The sequence below is a fragment of the Cucurbita pepo genome, chromosome LG07, assembly GCF_002806865.2.
Source record: "Cucurbita pepo subsp. pepo cultivar mu-cu-16 chromosome LG07, ASM280686v2, whole genome shotgun sequence".
NCBI lineage: Eukaryota > Viridiplantae > Streptophyta > Magnoliopsida > Cucurbitales > Cucurbitaceae > Cucurbita > Cucurbita pepo.
In genome coordinates this window covers 1,438,845-1,457,454 of record NC_036644.1, presented here as the reverse complement: position 1 = coordinate 1,457,454, position 18,610 = coordinate 1,438,845, and the positions used below count along the sequence as shown (strand labels likewise).

General features: G+C 36.8%; 3 protein-coding genes across 5 annotated transcripts; all 3 read left to right on the top strand.

Moving 5' to 3' along the window:
* The first annotated feature begins 330 nt into the window (after nt 1–330).
* On the top strand, nt 331–5,756 carry LOC111798440 (TOM1-like protein 9). The gene is made up of 10 exons (XM_023681585.1): nt 331–632; nt 1,112–1,190; nt 1,810–1,908; nt 2,002–2,115; nt 2,280–2,443; nt 2,558–2,639; nt 2,768–2,853; nt 3,855–4,043; nt 4,127–4,659; nt 4,863–5,756. The coding sequence occupies exons 1-10, from the start codon at nt 532–534 to the stop codon at nt 5,504–5,506; spliced, it is 2,091 nt and encodes a 696-aa protein (XP_023537353.1). The 5' UTR covers nt 331–531; the 3' UTR covers nt 5,507–5,756.
* Nucleotides 5,757–6,603: 847 nt separating this feature from the next.
* On the top strand, nt 6,604–11,360 carry LOC111798032 (protein PEROXIN-4). The gene is made up of 6 exons (XM_023680983.1): nt 6,604–6,833; nt 7,099–7,185; nt 8,794–8,913; nt 8,991–9,119; nt 10,133–10,262; nt 10,980–11,360. Exons 2-6 carry the CDS (start codon nt 7,180–7,182, stop codon nt 11,066–11,068), a joined length of 474 nt encoding a protein of 157 aa, XP_023536751.1. The 5' UTR covers nt 6,604–6,833; nt 7,099–7,179; the 3' UTR covers nt 11,069–11,360.
* A 2,484-nt stretch (nt 11,361–13,844) lies between these two features.
* Nucleotides 13,845–18,395, top strand: LOC111799317 (protein EMBRYONIC FLOWER 1-like). Of its 3 annotated transcripts, none has more exons than XM_023682831.1 (4): nt 13,845–14,004; nt 14,539–14,665; nt 15,211–16,798; nt 17,103–18,395. In XM_023682831.1, the coding sequence occupies exons 3-4, from the start codon at nt 15,227–15,229 to the stop codon at nt 18,315–18,317; spliced, it is 2,787 nt and encodes a 928-aa protein (XP_023538599.1). In that variant the 5' UTR covers nt 13,845–14,004; nt 14,539–14,665; nt 15,211–15,226; the 3' UTR covers nt 18,318–18,395. The 3 variants fall into 3 exon arrangements, with proteins under 3 accessions (XP_023538599.1, XP_023538598.1, XP_023538597.1); XM_023682830.1 differs by having other exon boundaries at nt 14,522–14,665; XM_023682829.1 differs by having other exon boundaries at nt 14,522–14,665; nt 15,208–16,798.
* The last annotated feature ends 215 nt before the right edge of the window (nt 18,396–18,610 follow it).

The window sequence follows — 18,610 nt, the reverse complement described above, 5'->3', positions numbered from 1 at the left end:
TAGCTAAATTTAATCCACACCGTCGAATCCGGACTCTTAAAAAGCATCGAGCTATGATTGGACAGATCATAGTCGCGCGTCGCAGGGGATAATTGCCCAGCCAAAAGCCGGTGCTGGAAAAAAGAACCGGAACCGGAACCGCTTGATGGAAAAAAGGTCGGTCGAGCCGACGGAACAAAAGTCTTCCACCTCAGTACTCCATAACGAAAGTGGATCGTTGTTTTACACGTGGCGCTGTTTCAGTGGCCTTCCATTAAGTTCCATCTAATGCCTATTCGAAAGCAAACCAAAATGCGTCGAGCAAAAAATTAAAATAAGAAAAAAGGAAAAGAAAAGGGGAAAGTATTGTTCGTCGAGGGAAAGGGGGGTTACTGGCGATCTCGGGGCGGGAGGGCGATTTCGAGGGAGAGTCGACGGAATATTAAGCTATTTTATCCGGGAAATAATTTGCCGTCGCCGGTGGAAGCTTGTACGGTTGTCGAATAGGATTTTTTTCTTCCGATCGGGCGGTGTTGTTTGTGCTGAAGAGAGATGGTGAATTCCGTGGTGGCGCGTGCTACGAGCGATATGTTGATTGGTCCAGATTGGGCCATGAACATCGAGATCTGTGATATGCTGAACCACGACCCTGGGTACGCATTGCATCCGATTTGTTTGGTAGATTGTTTTTGTCGTAATTCTTTTAGTCTGCTGTTCTTGTTTTGAGCTATTTTACATGATTGAGCGGAAGATTTGTTTGAATTTCGGTACTATGATTTTTGTGTTTTGTTGCTGAGCATTTGTTCGATGCAAAAAGAATTGAGATTTTGAATTTGTTGTACTTTCCAACTGAAGATTCAAGAAAAGCCAAATGGAAACTGGTTTCTTGCCTGTGTTCTTTATTCAAATGTATATCATAACTTGCGACTCAGCGACTGACATGCATCCCGATAAATGAATGAGTACTTTGAGCTTATTTTGCTGCTTATTAAGGTTGAGGATTTTCAATTAGGTTTTCGTTTAATTTGATTCATTGATGAGTCTTCCTTTATTCCCTTGGATGTTGGATTCGATTTGTTGTTTCTTTTTCATAACCTTTAGGGTTGGAGTTCACCATTTCACAAATTTTCAGGCAAGCGAAAGATGTGGTTAAAGGTATCAAGAAACGCCTTGGAAGCAAGAACGCAAAAGTCCAACTTCTTGCCTTGACGGTAAGTCCTAAGATCGACTTATTTTTATACTCCGTGTCATATTGACTTCTTTGGCATTATTTACTCTATGCATTGCTCAATAGTTTACTTCTTTGGACATCAATATCTATGCTGCATGCTTGCTACGGGATTTGTTTCTTAAAAAGATCAAAGCATATGCTGTCTGTAGTATCGCGTAGATGGTATCTTCTTTCTCACCATAAAAGAAGTAAAAACACATTATTTCCTGAATCTGTTCTTTTTTGTTCTAATGGAGGCAACTACTGCGAGTCTGATTCATTTTTTTTTCTAAATGGATTATGTCATGGTTCAATCACTGTCATTGATCAATATCTAAGTTAGGGTTTTAGATTTCACTGATTGGATGCGCAAGTATCACAAATAGTCACATATTCAAAAAAGGAAAAAAAAAAAAAAAAGAAAAAGAAATTTTTTGTAACGCCCTTCGTAGTATGGTGTATGTTATTGTGTTCGTTAGCTACCGGATACCCTAAACCCGATCCACCTTTAAGCTCACGTTACTTGTTTCCTGCAGGGATGTTCAGTTTACTAAATCTTGGTATTCTTTGTTTTAGAGGATTAAGTTAATTTTTTATTTTGTCTTATCTCTACATTCTAGCTTTTGGAAACGGTCATTAAGAATTGTGGGGACATTGTTCATATGCATGTGGCAGAGAAGGGCCTTCTTCATGATATGGTAAAAATGGTGAAGAAGAAGGTAAGTTTTCATTTAGAATGTTTTTGTTGCTTTCTTGTTTCACCCGTCATTCTTTCGTAAAATAACCTCCCAGTATTTGTGGGCGTGGTGTAGCCTGATTTTCGCGTCAAAGAGAAGATATTGATTCTGATAGATACTTGGCAAGAAGCTTTTGGAGGACCTAGGGCAAGATATCCACAATACTATGTCGCATACCAGGAGTTGTTGGTAAGTGTCGAAAGGCATTTTTTGAAGCATGGTTTTGCAGTTGAGGCTGATTGAATTCAGTAGAAATACTTTATTCTTTGAGTTTCGGGCATTTTTGCATAGCTGTGCGCATCGACTGAGTTCTATTTTTTCATGCACCATCTTTTGCTGGTTCTTTGTTTCAGCGTGCTGGGGCAGTTTTCCCCCAGAGGTCTGAGAGCTCTGCACCTGTATTCACCCCACCACAAACACAACCGTTGGCATCTTATCCTCCAAATCTACGGAATACTGAACGTAATCAGCAGGATAATGCTGAGACCTCTTCTGAGTCTGATTTTCCGACCTTAAGGTGCACAAACTTCTTTTATTCTCTTATTTCCATCATCAAAGTGTTTTTGTCCATTATTTGAATATGGTTAATAGTAATGGAACTACGAAACTGATTTTGATTCCATATTTCCAGCCTGACTGAAATTCAAAATGCCCGTGGAATTATGGATGTCCTTTCCGAAATGCTTAATGCATTAGAACCAGGGAATAAAGAGGTACGTCATCAGTTTAAAATGAAAGCAAAACTATAATGTATCTCGTGACAATGTTTGTTGTTCTTCCATCAAAATGGATGTTGTGTGGATTCTTGACTATATTCATGTTGGGGTATCCCATCTTGCAGGCTATTAGACAGGAGGTTATTATTGATTTGGTCGACCAGTGCCGTACTTACAAGCAGAGGGTGGTTCATCTTGTTAACTCAACTGCGTAAGACCTCATACTTATAGTTGCTTTTATGCATGTTCGTGCTACTACTGAGATTTTTATTTTATGATTATTTAATTTTTTGCATTCACATATTCTTCCAGTTTGTGCTTGCACAAATATGCTTCCTGGTTTTCAATTTATCCTTAAAATAGAGCAATTATATATATATAAAAATTAGACAAAGAACACCTTGGATAAGCATGTAACCAAGCTGTATAAACCACTTCTTTCAAATCCTTTCCCTTTTCACTGAACTTTTGGAATTCCATCAGTTCAATATCCTATAGGATTGCTTTTGTTGCATTCCTCCGCATAATCTTAAATCTTTCTTTTTCTTCTCAATTTATGGCCGCACAAAAGTAGAACCATATTTTCCTTAAGCCAAGGAATTACAAAAGATTTCCAACTTACTTGTATCAAGAAGAAAGTAATTACATGGAAAATGACTTCGCATGTCTAACCGTCTTTGGGATTGTTGGAGGAGCTCATTTGGGGCTAGTGGGGTGTGCAATTGAGATGGCTATCTCTGCTGGAGGAGGTACTTCGGTATTCTCTATTTAGGGAGGGGGCGAAGTGTTGTGCCAGGCCAACTTCTTTGCAGTGTTGTTGGCTTGAGAGGAACAATAAAATTTTAGAGATCTCCGAGAGAAGAGGTTTGGAAGGTTGATAGATCTAATACCTCTTCACGGGCGTCGTCGGTCATTAATTTTTTTCTTTTTTCTTTTTGGGTAATTATGACCTTGGTCTTGTTCCTTTGGATTGGAGTCCCTTCTTTTCTGTTTTTTGTATGTCTTTGTACTCTTTTGTTCTACAAAAGTTCGATATCTTGTTAAAAAAAAAAAAAAAAAAAACNAAAAAAACTTGTGTGCGCTACTTCTTTAATGGCCTACATGAACTATTAATTGTGGTTTTGTTGAGTGAGTTAGCTTTAAGTATTTATGGGGTCATTCAAGTAGAACAAGCATTGTATATTGCTTTCAGCACTACTTATTCTGGTGCAGGGATGAATCACTACTTTGCCAAGGACTTGCACTTAATGATGATCTGCAGAGGCTTCTTGCGAGGCATGAATCCATTTCTTCTGGAAAACCTGTTGCTCAGAAACCAAAGTCTGAATCTCCTACAGCACTCGTTGATGTAGACCGGCCTCTTATCGACACTGGAGATAACAGCAAACAGCCTGAAAATAAGTAATTATTTATAGTATATTACATGTCTCATTATTTGTTTTTACCATATTTTGATTGTGCATTGATGTATAATTGTTCTGCAGAGCTGCCTCAAATGCCGTCGAAGGTTCTCAAACCCTGAACCAACTGCTGCTTCCTGCACCTGCTGCAACTAATGGTCCAGCTCCTCCAGCTAAAGTTGAACCCAATGTGGACCTGCTGAGCGGTGACTTCAATTCACCGAAGGCAGAGACTTCATTGGCTCTTGTTCCTCTTGGAGAGCAACAAGCCAATCCTCCTGTATCTGATCAAAATGCTCTTGTTCTTTTTGACATGTTCTCGGATGGTAACAATGCCGCCTCTAATCCTGCAAATCCTCCTCCTATTAGTCCTGGTGCGCAATCCCACCCACCTTCCCAATTTCAACAGCAGCAACCTCACACACCTTCCCAATTTCAACAGCAACAACCGCCAAATGTTCACTCACCACAAGGTGGATATTATCCAAATGGGAATGTCGCGAACATGGGTTCGCCTAATTATGAGCAATCGATGTACATGCAGGGGCCTGGTTCTTCCTGGAATGGTCAAATTCCTCAGCAGCACCAACAACAGCAGCCCTCTTCACCTGGCTATGGTACTTTTATCTCATGTTGCTTTCACCCTTGCCTTGCATTAGAATGCTTGATCATGATTCTTATTCCGGTATCACTTAGCTGAAACATGACAAACTCCACATCTTTGTGTTTCCATGTGCTGAAGCCTGGGTTTCTGTGTTCTTTGTTTGAGTTCGACGTGTGAACATATGAAAAACTTACACGACGCTGGTTTGTGTGACAGGTTCGCAAACAACTGGTTCATTGCCACCTCCGCCATGGGAAGCTCAGTCTTCTGATGGTGGCAGCCCTGTAGCAGGATCTCATTACTCTCAACCAATGCAGGTTACTACTCAGGTTATTGTCTCACACGGACTCAGTGGACATCCCCAGGGACCTCAGTCAATGGGGAACGAGGTTGTAGGTGTAGGAATGTACATCCAGCCGATAACAAGTGGTCACGTGTCTAACATGAATAGCCATGTTAATCCGAACCACCAGTTGGGGTTGCACCCACAGCAGATCCCGGGTATGCAAAATGTGGGTATGCCAATGTCTCCACAACAAGCGCAAGCTAACCAGATGCCACAACCCTATTACCCTCAACAGATGTATGGAAACCAAAACCCATACAACACTGGCTATGGCTATGGCTATGGTCATGGTCAACAACCGCAAGTGCCACAATATCTCGAGCAGCAAATGTATGGCATGTCCGTTCGAGACGATATGAGTATGATCCATTCGTCTTCTCAGGCTTCGGCTTTATCATATTTGCCTCCCATGAAGCCAGCCAACAAGCCAGAGGATAAACTGTTCGGGGACCTCGTCGACATCGCTAAATTCAAACCTGGAAAGTCCACTCCTGGCAGAGCTGGCAGCATGTGAAATCATCAGAACCCATTTTTCCTTCGCTTGTTTAATGCCTTCCCCTGTTTTACATTGCATTCATATAGTGTTTGCCTTTAGCCCTTCATTCTTGTTGCCTGTTTGAGTATTGAAATCGTGTACATTTCTTGTAGAGGGATGGAAAAAGGAAAAAAAGCCTTGGGAGACCACCTGCCCTGAAATTGGACTTCTGTTGATTTTTTTTCCCTTTTCTTTTTTAATAAATAATTTTAGTGTAAGGTTCATCTCTGCATTCATTTTAGTTGCTTTTATCAATAAATTCTTTTAACATGTTTTGTAATAATTGTGTCACGAACTAATTTATTATTATTATTTAGTATTCTATCGAGTAAAAAATATTATTTTTTTAGTAGAATAATTGTAAGTTATAAACGAGACATGGGGTCAGATCTACTAAACATTCCCACCGCGTAATAGTGCACCCACACGTCTTCATCGTTGTTTTTTTTAACTGGAAGATCGAGAGCTAACGATCGAGACTTTGAGCTATCTAGACACATACTTGAAATGGTTCGGGAAATTATTTTTTTATTATTATTTTGTTTTTAAACTAGAAAAGAGATTGAGGTTAGATTATAAAAATAGAAATAGAATTTTTTATTTTTGATTTTTATTTTTTTTTAGAAATTTGTTTAAAATAATATACTCTGAATAAAAAAAATTTATTGAAAAAAGTAAAAATTAATGTAATAACTCGTTAGGTATAAATTAAATTAATTTTTTTTAGATAAACTAAATGGTTACAATAATCTTAATTTTTAACGGAATATATATTTTTAGACTAATATAATATTAAAAAATTTTGGTAGTTGCTTCAAGTATGAACAGTTTTTTCTTTTTTCTTTTTAAATAAAGAAATTCAAGTTAAAAGGATAAAAATTAAGATTTTAAAAATTAAGAATCTACCAAAAAATCGTAAGCATATATATATATATATATATATATATCTATATCTATATATATGTGTGCGTGTGTTTAATGGAAAATTGAGTTAAAAGGAAAATAAAAAACTGGAAAAGTAAAATCTCAATATATATATATTATTTGTATAATGGAAAATTGAGTTAAAAATTAAAAAAAAAAAAAACTGGAAAAGTAAAATCTCAATTCCCGAGATTCGGCAGCAGGAGTCCAACGGATAAAGGAAGACGCCCAGTCGTGAAAGGTTGCTGATACGATTGACCGCAAACCACGTTCCATAGATATCCTCTCCGATTAAGGCTTCGGCGCTTCGCCCTTCGCGCATCTCCGAATTAGAATTACCTCGACCTGGTTTGTGGACGACAAATCGATCGTGTTGGTGATTGTAAGTGTTTCTATTGTTTTGTTTTACACAATTTCCGATTTGTTCGAATTCGCGGTTATTCTGCTTGTAAATGATCATATTTGCTATCGATTTCCGTCAATTTGTCTTTCTCTGGTTTCTCTAGAAGAAATTCCCTAATCTATCAATTTCCATTTCTTTTCTTTTTGTTTTCCTCCGCGGTTTCTTCTCTAGGGTTTGATATATTATGGATACAACAAATCCTTATGATTTTACTCATGATAGTTCATTCTTGAACCGATTGCAGTTTTTCTGCCGGTAATTGTGTTGGTTTGAGATTTGAGAATTCTAGGCTTGAAGCTGCTTGTGTCGTCTGCAAGCATCTATAATGCAGGTAAGCGACTAGAATTAGTTATATTGCTTTTTCTTGATTCTTGGTCATCTGAAAGTAGATACGCTTATGAAATTTGCCGTGAATATAATGACCTTACAGCCATAACTTGCGTTTTGCTATGAGAAGTGTTACTCATTTGGAATGCGGGAGTTGAGTTCATTTTGTTAATGGACGATTTGCAATGGTTCGAGTATATATTAACTGACAATGTGTAGAACTACTAACTTTTGTAATTGATTGATTTTCCATTTCGTTTCGTTACGTTTTTCTTTATCTCGTGGATATTTGTTTTGAACTTATAATCCTGCAAAGATAAATGTCAATATGAGCGTCGTTTGAGTACTTGTGTATTAGTATCTACTTTATGAGCGGTAGGTTCGAAACTTCTCTCGTCATCTGTAATGTAACATTGTCAAGACCTATCAAGTTAGGCATTTTTCCTTGTTGTGGTTTCATTGAAATTTATCTTGGCCATTCAGATTTTATATTCTTTTTGGGGCAAGAAATCGAGCTTTTTAGAACAATGAAAAAATGTACCACGACATACAAAAAACCAAAGCTTGCAAAAAAGGAGTCCACCCATTAGCTATGAGATCCCACATTGGATGGAGAGGGGAACAAAACATTCCTTATAATGGTATCGAAACCTCTCCCTGGAGATGCGTTTTAAAATTTTGAGGGGAAGTCTAGAAGGGAAAGCCCAAAGAGGATAATATCCGCTAGTGGTGGGCTTGAGCTATTACAAATGGCATTAGAGCCAGACACTGGGCGGTGTGCCAACGAGGACGTTGGGCCCCCAAGGGGGTGGATTGTGAGATCCCATATTGGTTGGAGAGGGGAAGGAAGCATTCTTTATAAGGGTGTCAAAACCTCTCCCTAGCAGATGTGTTTTAAAACCTTGAGGGAAAGCCCAAAGAGGACAATACCTGCTAGTGATGAGCTTGGATTGTTACATTAACTATTGAAAAAAAGACTCCAACCTGATAGGATCAAACCAATCTTATAATTACAAAAGGCTTAGGTAGCAAATGACCACAAGTATACATTAAAAACCTAGCAAACGCCCAGACCTCCTCCCACAATCTCTCCACATCCCCAAAATTTTACTGTTTCTCTCAAACCGAATTCTCCATATTACAACAAAGAAACAAGTCTGCCACAAAACTTTATCCTGATCCATAGCACTGCGACCCCTACCTCGAGTCAATCATAGCCTTGAGCCGTTCAAGTTTGATTTCATTCCATGTCTGAACTTCTGCTGATTCTTTCTTCCTCATTCCCTTATGGAAAGCACACAAGTCTCTGTTTAGTGGTGATCAATAACAGTATGCAGTATTTGGGTTTTCTTCAAAGCTTTTATATTTTTGGATTCATCTGTATTTTTTTTTTATTTGATTGTATGATAGTAAATTTCTACCTCATATTTGTCCATAATCATAGAAAGCTAATTTTCTTTTATATCGGGGTTGATTTTAATTACCTTCATGCTGATTTGTTACTGAACAGCTATTATGATTAAAATTTGCAAATAGATATTAGCTTCCAGAAATTTATTGACTGTTCTATTTACTTGGAACTGCATCGAGAATTTATATAGCGGTTTTGTAGGCCTCAAGAGCAAGGTTGTTCAAGGAGTACAAAGAGGTTCAAAGAGAAAAGGTAGCAGATCCGGATATTCAATTGGTTTGTGACGATTCCAATATTTTTAAATGGACAGCCCTAATCAAGGTAAGGCTCTCAATGATCCCGATATAAAACTGAGTTAAGAGTTGCTTCTTACGGTGATTGATATGCATTATATTTAGGGACCGTCAGAGACTCCTTTTGAGGGCGGTGTTTTTCAGCTTGCCTTTTCGGTGCCTGAGCAATATCCTTTGCAACCTCCTCAAGTGCGGTTCTTAACGAAAATTTTTCATCCAAACGTTCATTTCAAGGTAGTTGACTCTGAGCCCTTCTGTCGCAATGGTTAATATTATTAACTATAGTTGTCTAATAGCTGCGTTGTATCCCATAATATCTCGACTCGAAATAATCTGTATTAGATCGGACTAATTTTCCACCAACAAGATTGTGATAGGGATTATAAGGAGGCGATCATTGGGGAGAACAGGAAAACGATAAGGAGGGGGTACCGCTGTCCGAGGGATAGTAGTGAGCAGCAGGATTTAGGTCTTTCTTAATTAAACAAGGAAATGTTGAGCCCCTCCATGCACGAGGGTGAGTTGAGTAGGAAGAAAATATATGGAAGGCAGTATGCAGGCACGAGAGAGAAATAAGGAAAGAAATTTAGTGGTATGGACTTTCAAATGATCCTATGGATTTTTCAAGCCATGGTGGCCTCCTACCTTGAATTTAATATCTTATCAGTCACTTAGTTGACAAAATGTAGTAGGGTCAGATGGTTGTCCTTTGAGAACAGTCGAGGTACACGCAAGCTGGCCCGTACACTCATGGATGTATAAAAGTAAATAAAAAAAAATCTTATGGATTCTGGGGAGGTGCAACGATGAAATGAATCAATTTAATGAAACAACCAGTGTGGTGTTCAGGTTTGGAGAAGAGTTTAACTAATTGTCATGAAACGACGGATGTGAGGTTGAAAACCCTAGCGACAATCCACCGAGTCGAAATGGAGTGCATCAAAAGTTGACGAACCCTAAAGGACGAGGTGGAGTTGCAATTAGGGTGAATATTTTTATGGGTGAGTTTGATGATGACCTCTCCGCTCGAGATGGGATTGGGAGTAGGAAGCTAGACGCACTCATGTTTTATGGCGAGGATTCGAAGCGTTGGACATCCATATGAGTGAATTCTGGTTGCGGAAGCTGCAGCCTCGAGGGAGAGTTTACAGTGTTCTTCATCCATACGAATGAATTCTGATTTCGGAAACATATAACTTTTCAGTTGTTGAACCATACTTTACATTTGTCTCTGTACCTTCCTGCAGACGGGCGAGATCTGCCTCGATATACTGAAGAACGCGTGGAGCCCAGCATGGACTCTGCAGTCTGTTTGTAGGGCTATAATTGCTTTGATGGCTCATCCCGAACCGGATAGCCCGCTCAACTGTGATTCTGGTGAGTTTACATGGATTCCTTATGATGAAGTTTTCTGATTTACATGTTTGTTTACTGGGATCTGTTTGATGATGTGATAAAACTGGTTCTGGTGGGTAACTGAATTTTTGGGAGTTCGAGTTCGTTATTCTAAAATTTCCTTTTTGGAGAATTCCCTCCAAGCGAGACGGTTTTGGTGGGTCGGGTTGGCCTTGGTCTTGGCCAACACTGATGTAAACTAACCCATCGATTTAAGAAAATACAAACTCACTAAGACTGAACTAAGTCGATCAACTAATGTTCAGTTATATGTTTCGAAATTGAATCGAAATTGAATCGAAATTGAATCGACTGATAACATTTTATAGTAAACGAGATATTAGGGATCTATTCTCTGCATTACTGATGGTCCACAAGCAAGGTAAGTAGGTCCATTACCGGTCATCTCCAGAACGAAAGACCTAACGGAGTAACCGTGGTAACTAGGATTTGATTTTAAATTACTAAGACCCGGTTGGTATCAATTTGGTTTTTGGCTCAGGAGTTACGAAAAATTAAACTTATAAACACTATTTTCACTTGTGTGGGCTTTCCTCTTGGAGGTAAACTGATTGATCCTTGTTGCTCGGTTTCATGAACTTTTTCGATATGAAACTCATACATATGAAGTAATGCATTTTCGAGAGGCGGTTGCCATTGACCTTCTAATCTTCTAATTGATTGCATGGGTGTTTATAGGAAATCTTCTGCGTTCGGGCGATGTTCGAGGATATCAATCCATGGCAAGGATGTACACAAGGCTTGCTGCAATGCCCAAAAAGGGCTGATGATATCTTTCTGTGGCTTCTTTGCCAACCATTTGAATTTGACATTGCTGCTGTCATCAAAGGAGACTACAAAAAATGTGTTGAAATTGGTCACAAAACAACAAATTTGACAATCCAGACGTCTGATGTAAAATAACACCACATTCCATCTTCTGTGTGCTTTCTCTTCTTTTTTATTCACTAGAATAAATTTTACTTTTTTTTTTAGATTTCTTTTTAATTAATTTAATGTATCCTTTTTTTCAGAAAAGATTATGTTGAAAATAATGTATTGTTAAAGGTGCTTATTAAAATAGGGTGTTTTAATCAATGTTGAAATAAATTGGATTTTGTCCGAAATATAAATTATATTTAAAAAAAAATATTTTTTTTTTCTATTTGTTTAGTATCACAATTTAATTTAGATTTTTTTAAATATTTGTTAAAAGTAGATTGCAAAATAAATAAATTTATTAGCTTAAATTTTGAAAGTAAAAAACTAAATACCAAATAAATACAATTTTAAGTACCGAAATAAATTGTAATTTAATTTACATTTTGTTATTTTTTTTATTATTATTATTTATTATTGTTGTAAGTTCATTAATAACAAATTTATATTATCAATATGAATTTTGTAATTTTAAATGTTAGATCTTTACTTGAACTTTATTTTTTTTAAAAATAAGTTGTAGTAATTAATCAAGTGTTCGGCAGATATTATCATCTTTGGGTTTTCTTGGTTTTAAAACACTTCTGCTAGGGGAGGTTTCCACGCCCTTATAAAAGGTGTTTTGTTCTCTTCCATTGCACCCCCTTCGAGGCCCAGCATTCTCGTTGGCACCCCGCCTCGTGTCTACTCCCTTCAAGGAAGGGCGAGAAGGTTGGCACATCATCAAATGTCTGGCTCTAATACCATTTGTAACGGCCCAGATCCACCGCTAGCAGATATTGTCTTTTTTGGGCTTTCCCTTTCGGGCTTCCCATCAATACTTTAAAACGCGTCTGAAACATTTGCACACCCTTGTAAAAGGGTGTTCTGTTCTCCTCCCCAACCAACATGGGACATCACAAAAATGAACATATAATTTCAATTATTTTTATATCGGTATTCAACATCAATTTATTATAATTTAATTGTTTAAATTTATATGGCCAAGGTTTTTTTTAAAATATATGTTAAAAAAATAATTAAATTAATGGTCCAACAAGATAGACTTATGCCAAATAGAAAAGATGTGAACGCCTCTCCCTGTCGATCAAGTTGCTTTGCTCTTCAGCTCCGACATCAGCCTTTTTTAAATAAACTATACCGTACATACGTACCTAAAGTTTAAATTTATCTCCTCTTAAAAAGTTATAAAATAATTATACCACAAAATTCTTAAAAACAAATAATAGAGGTGGAGATTTAAACTTGTCTCCTCTCATAAATTTATAAAATAATCACACCTACCACTCATTATAGCCTTACAATAAAGTCAGTAAATTACTAAATATAAGGAAAATACTAATTAAGAGTTAATTAATTAAAAATTAATAACTAATTAACTAACATTTAAATATAAAATAATAATTCATTATCACGTCTTCAATAAGTTAGGTAGGGTTTAATCAAGCTAATTTAATTTTCTATTTAATTTCTATAATATTTTTCTTTAATTAAAAAATATCGAAATTTTATATAAAAATTTCCACTATTTTTTTTTTTTTGAAAATTTAAAATTTTAACTAATAAAGAACGTCGTACCTATTTGAGAAAATATTAATTTATTTAGTTTAAATATTAAATTATTCTAATATATTAATTAGTAAAAGTCAACTTAATTAATTTTATACCATATAATGGGTATAAAAGTACGAGTTTAATTTTAGATATACAATTAATATGTTGTTTAAACCATCACTACAATAAATATTTAAATTTGGCTTAAAAAAATGATTTTGTTATTAAATTTTTTAAAAAAATCACCTACCATTATTTCTTTATTTCTTTTTAATTTTAATTTTTAAGTAGTTTGAAAATAATAAAAATTTGAAAATATATATATATAAACCCTAGTGGATTAAGATAAGATATGGTTGAATAATTCAAGTTTATATATGCTAGTTATGATGTATACGTTCGTATATCGAATTAATTTAAACTAATTTTTTATTACATAAATATAGTTTAATAATCCCGCTATTTTTTTTTCTTAATTGAAGTTTAAATTTGTTCGGTCATAATTTTTTAATTAATGATCCAAATTTAAATTCAAACAGTGAGAATGAACTATTTATGTGGCTTAAAAATTAAAGATTAAATTATAAATTTGATTAAGTTAAAATTAGCATTAAATTTTAATAAAACACGGATAAGTATTTCTTATAACATTTTATCATAATTAAATTCTAAAATTGACAATAAAAAAGAAACTAGGGTTTCAACAGTTGAATTGTAGAGCCACGCGCCTCAATGTCGCGTGATGACACGAACCAATTAAATTCATCGTATGTGCCAAGGCATCATTCTTTATCCATGATAAGACAAGGCACATTGCTAAAAAACAAGCCCCACGCTCTTCAACCGAGCGTGTAATAACACTCTCGATTTTTAGGGTTTCTTTTCGAAGAACCCGAACTCACAGCCAAGTGGCAACTTCTTATTGGTCGCAACCTACTTCTTTCTCTCTCATGTAGGTGACATGGCAACCGCATGGGCAGTTTTCTTACCACAAAAACCAAAATAAAATAAAAAAAACAAAATAAATTAATAAATAAACCCACAAACATTCTCTCTCTAAAACACAAAAAATTCTCTCTCTCTCTCTAAAGGGGTTTGAGCTTGAATTCTTCATCGGCGAGTGTCTAATTCATCCATACCGTCTGAGCAATGCTTTCTCGGTACACAGTTTCGCCGTGAATTGGATCGGAGGTGACGCCAAACGACGCCGTTTTCTGATGGATTCCGGCCGGTAACATCTTCGCGCTTTTTACTCTAATTTTTATTTTCATCTGTTTCAATTTTTTTCCAGTAAAAAACGGATAATGATTCGGTTTCTGCTTAAAATATTTAGGAACTTTAGCTCAATTTTCACCAGATTTTTTTTATTACTATTTTTTTTTTTTTTACCATTTACTTTCGAAATTCACTCATTTTCGCTAAATTTTATGTATTGTTTTGGATATTTGTATTGAAATTTTGAATTAAATTTGTAATGTGGCAAAGCCCTAATTCTATTTTTAGCGTATAAATTATTGAATTACCGTTAAACCAAAGAATTTTAATAATTTATATATATATATTACACAAATGTTCCAAAATTAGGGTTTTCTTTCGTGCTACAGTGTTAGCGACTGTTATTTTATGTGCCAAATCGGTTCCTATTTATTTAATCTTAATAATAATAATAATAATAGTATATATATATATATATATATATATATATATATATATATANCTTGAACGGGGAATTTGTGTATGATCCTTAGGATTAATGTGATGGAAGAGAACAATCATGGGACTGATGATTCCAAGGCTGCAGAAAAATTCATTCAAATTGACTCTATATATATTGATCTATTTAGCTCCAATGATAAATGTGATGGCCAGAAGTGCAAACGGTTCTCTATACGGTAAGCTTCGACGACTTTGCTACCATAAACACGTAGTTATGTTAATGTGTATTTTTTGTTTTGTAAGAACATAACATTTTACGACTTATTTAAAGAAGGTAGAGATGTCTTGATTATTCAGTTATATATGTTCATGTTGGCTCGTAACTTTGTATGCAGTTGTTTCCTAGGTTTTGGGTTACGGACTTTATGCTCAAACATATTGTATTGTAAGGGAGGGAATTCGAACCTAGATGCTAGAGTAGTGCCCATGTGAGATTCGAACTGAGATTTAGAATGAGAGTAGTGACAATCAGTGGATGACGATGAAAATATCATGTACATTTAACCCAAGCATAGTTTAATTAGTTAAGAGTTTAAAATAGATCGAAAGGTCAAAAGTTCGAATTCCTACTCTTACGTAAAGCTCTTACGTGGTGATATTGTAGTCGTAATGACGGGTTTGTTTGTAGAGTTTATGCAATAAGATTTGATGATCATAATGAATTTATCCAAGCTAAGTGAGGTAGCTACCCTTTTCCTTATTGAATCTATGAATGTAACAGTGGTTATGTATCTGATATGAGCAAAAAGGATTGGAAGATCTGTTGGCCATTTTCTGATCTTGATGATATCCATATCTCAGCCCCACCTGTGTATGATCCGAGCTTCGATGCGCAGCATCGTAAAAGTCGTTGGCAAGATAGCTCTGATAAAGCTGCAGAAGGTTTTGTCTTTGATAGCTATCACAGCCTCGAACACTATTCGATTGCTTCCTTGAAAGCTCCGAAACAAGATGTGGTCGATGGAAGAACAGTTGTTGACGATGCCTCGAATTCGAGTTGCCAACGCTCTAGCTGTGATGAAAAGGAAAAGAAATTTGAAGTTGCAGACTACTGTACTAGTACACTCTTTTCTCCTATTATGCTGCGAAAGCAAACTCCTGCAGATCATCTAAATGGACAGTTAACCTTGGTGGCATCAGAGAATGACAGTACGGTCGACATCGACCGAGCATGTCGTGCTGATAAACTTCAAGACAAGGGAGATGCTTCCATGGAATCAAATGAAAGCACAATTTCATCATCTGAAAGCGCTGAAACAGCTGGAAATCGTCCTCGTCATCGTCGAAGAACTCCAAAGACTCGTCTGTTGACTGAATTACTAGGAGAAAATGGGAATATGAAGGCTAATAAACATGTTCAAAGTTATCCATCCAACGGGACGCCCGAGGCGTCTGCGCAGGTAGACGCGACGTATGCTTCCAAATGTCTGGTAACAATGGGGGAAAATATTTGGAATTCAGATCATAAAAGGCAAAGAAGGTTGCCCCAGATCGGAAAGAGCAGGCATCGAGATCGGATTCCCTCGTCTTCTAATGTGGATAAGCAAATTCAAGCATGGAGGGGGGAGTTAGAAAACTCTGTTTCTAGTTTAGGAACTGGAAATGCTCTGCCTGGAATCAAAAGGACCATGAAAGACCTTTGGAGCAGCTACAAAGTGGATGGAAACAGAAGTTCAAGAAAGAAGAACAGTAAAAAGTGTCCAGTGGTTGATCCATACTTTGTGTCCTCAGTGCCATCTAAAGTTCAAGACCGATGCCAAACTCGGGCGATAACGGAATATCGAAGTGATGAAGAAGCATTGGATAATGCTGCCATTATGGCACATAGAGCTCTATATTCAATATCAATGAATGCCATGGAGTCTAAATCTAGCACATCTAAGAACACAAACTCAAGCCAGGATCCTCTGATGGTTGAAGGCCCTGCTGGGTTAGTTTCTTGGAACAATGGAATGACTAGGAAGGATTTAGCTACACTGAAAGATGTGGAAGCCATGAAAAGTATGACTAAAGCTCATCGTTTTCGATATGAAAACGATACGAACAATGACAGAGAGTTTCATCTTTCTTTCCATAGCTATTCAAATCCACAAAGGGATCACAAAAGAATCTGTCGTCGAGAAGAAAACGAGCTGCCTACTTTTCTGCCTGAGCAAGATGACACTCCCAGAATAAGTAAATCTATAAGGAAAAATGCTGAAACAAATATTTTCTACTGTCAACGGGTCGATCGTGTGCCGAACAACTCGAGTATGCCTATTCCAAGACGAAATGTGACAGATAATAGCTGGTCGCTACTGCAGCAAAAGGTATGTGCTTAAAGACGCATTAGAATATCCCTAATATCCTTTATTTCCCCACTTAGTTCTTGTAACGACCCAGTTCCACCGCTAGCAGATATTGTCCTCTTTGGGCTTTTCCTTTCAGGCTTTCCCTCAAGGTTTTTAAAACGCATCGGTTATGGAGAGGTTTCCACACCCTTATAAAGGGTGTTTCGTTCTCCTCTCCAATCGACACAATTCTTTTATTCTTCTTTGTTTTCATTTTGATGTGTTCTTAGTCTATGATGAGTGCTTCACAGAATTCCATTTCTTGCATAAAATTTATGAACAGGATATATGCAGTGGAAGCAATGGTAAAAGAACTATTGAACCTCAGGAACCTATGGCTATAAAGAGTAAACGGATTAACCAGAGAGTGTACCTGGCATCTGACAGTGGGACTTCTGATGATATCCCCATGGAAATCGTCGAATTAATGGCGAAGAATCAGTATGAAAGACGTCTTCCTAATCGTCGAACTAATGGCGAAGAATCTCGCTTCGACACGAACCACCTGCAGCAGAATCATACGCTTTGGCATAATAATGCTTCTGTTCGTTCTCAAGAACAATCATCTAATGGTATTCAATGTTCTTCCATCGGATCCAAATGGCTAAGTTGTACCGAGTTTAAACAACGCAATGGAACAATAGACCATTTGCCTGTTTCAGAACGGAATAAAGAAGCAGCTCATACATGGTGTTCTTCTTCTTCTTTGATACCAGATCATCTGACGAACGGATTTCAGAGATTTCCGGCGCATTCTACCGGCAGAGAAATCATCTCAAGCCCTAGATCATTACAGATGGGAAATGCGAAGGCACAGAAATTAGCAGCGAGTTCATTTTGTCGACGTTCTAATGAGGTTGAGCTTCATCAAAATATGGTTGGATCATTGGAGTTGTACTCAAACGAAAGCATATTAGCAATGCACTTACTTAGCCTCATGGATTCCGGAATGCGATCGAATGAACACACGACTGGAGGTCGGACGCGAAAATCATCGAAGAAACCTCCGATTCCTCGTCCACTAGAACGCAACGAGGTTTCTGTCAATTCTGCTGTTCATGATGAAGTTCATACTCCTGCAACCACTGCATCTGCTAGTAACTTCCAGCATAGTAGAGGATTTGGAACCAATACCAATTTTTCCGGTCAGGCTGTCTTCAAGACTCGAAATAGCGCGAAGAACATGAAATGCTCGGTTCGATCTACGTGTAGAACATTTCCTGATAATCGCATACAGAAAGGAGTGGTAAAAGTACCTAATGCCGAAGCGTTGGTGCAGCAGATTGGAAGAAACTCCAAGGAATGCAAATCCATGGCCGATACTAGAACTCTGCAAAGCCAGAAAAGCAGTTTTGAGACTGAAATATGTAGCGTCAACAAAAATCCTGCCGATTTTAGCTTGCCGGAAGCAGGAAATATATACATGATTGGAGCTGAAGACTTCAAATTTGGACGAACTCTTCATTATAAGAACAGATCAAGCCCTGATTTACTTTAGAAGTAGGCTTGAAGAGTTTCTCATATTTACTCTCTTGTTCTTCTTACAGGAAAAATTCTTAATTAATTATTAATTTTATGGGGATTATATGAATTCAAACTTCTCAAACAACCTATTATTTATATTTAATGCAAATGCATGACAAAGTTTAATTTTTTATAATGGTTTGAAATTAATTTTTTGTAGGCTTAAGAAAATCAGTTAAATTACCACTCTATAATTTATATGAAACTAAATAGTTCTCTGGTTACCTTCGGGAGGCGCTCATCCGGCCACGTATGGACATAGAAGAA

What these genes read in the sequence shown, in the direction of transcription:
- LOC111798440 (XM_023681585.1), top strand. Translation starts at nt 532, where the DNA reads ATGGTGAATTCCGTGGTGGCGCGTGCTACGAGCGATATGTTGATTGGT. An exon ending in TCTGATTTTCCGACCTTAAG is followed by an intron (nt 2,444 to 2,557) that starts GTGCACAAACTT and finishes CCATATTTCCAG; the next exon opens with CCTGACTGAAATTCAAAATG. An exon ending in GCCCTCTTCACCTGGCTATG is followed by an intron (nt 4,660 to 4,862) that starts GTACTTTTATCT and finishes TTTGTGTGACAG; the next exon opens with GTTCGCAAACAACTGGTTCA.
- LOC111798032 (XM_023680983.1), top strand. An exon ending in AATGGACAGCCCTAATCAAG is followed by an intron (nt 8,914 to 8,990) that starts GTAAGGCTCTCA and finishes CATTATATTTAG; the next exon opens with GGACCGTCAGAGACTCCTTT. An exon ending in ATCCAAACGTTCATTTCAAG is followed by an intron (nt 9,120 to 10,132) that starts GTAGTTGACTCT and finishes ACCTTCCTGCAG; the next exon opens with ACGGGCGAGATCTGCCTCGA.
- LOC111799317 (XM_023682829.1), top strand. An exon ending in TGCAAACGGTTCTCTATACG is followed by an intron (nt 14,666 to 15,207) that starts GTAAGCTTCGAC and finishes CTATGAATGTAA; the next exon opens with CAGTGGTTATGTATCTGATA. An exon ending in GGTCGCTACTGCAGCAAAAG is followed by an intron (nt 16,799 to 17,102) that starts GTATGTGCTTAA and finishes ATTTATGAACAG; the next exon opens with GATATATGCAGTGGAAGCAA.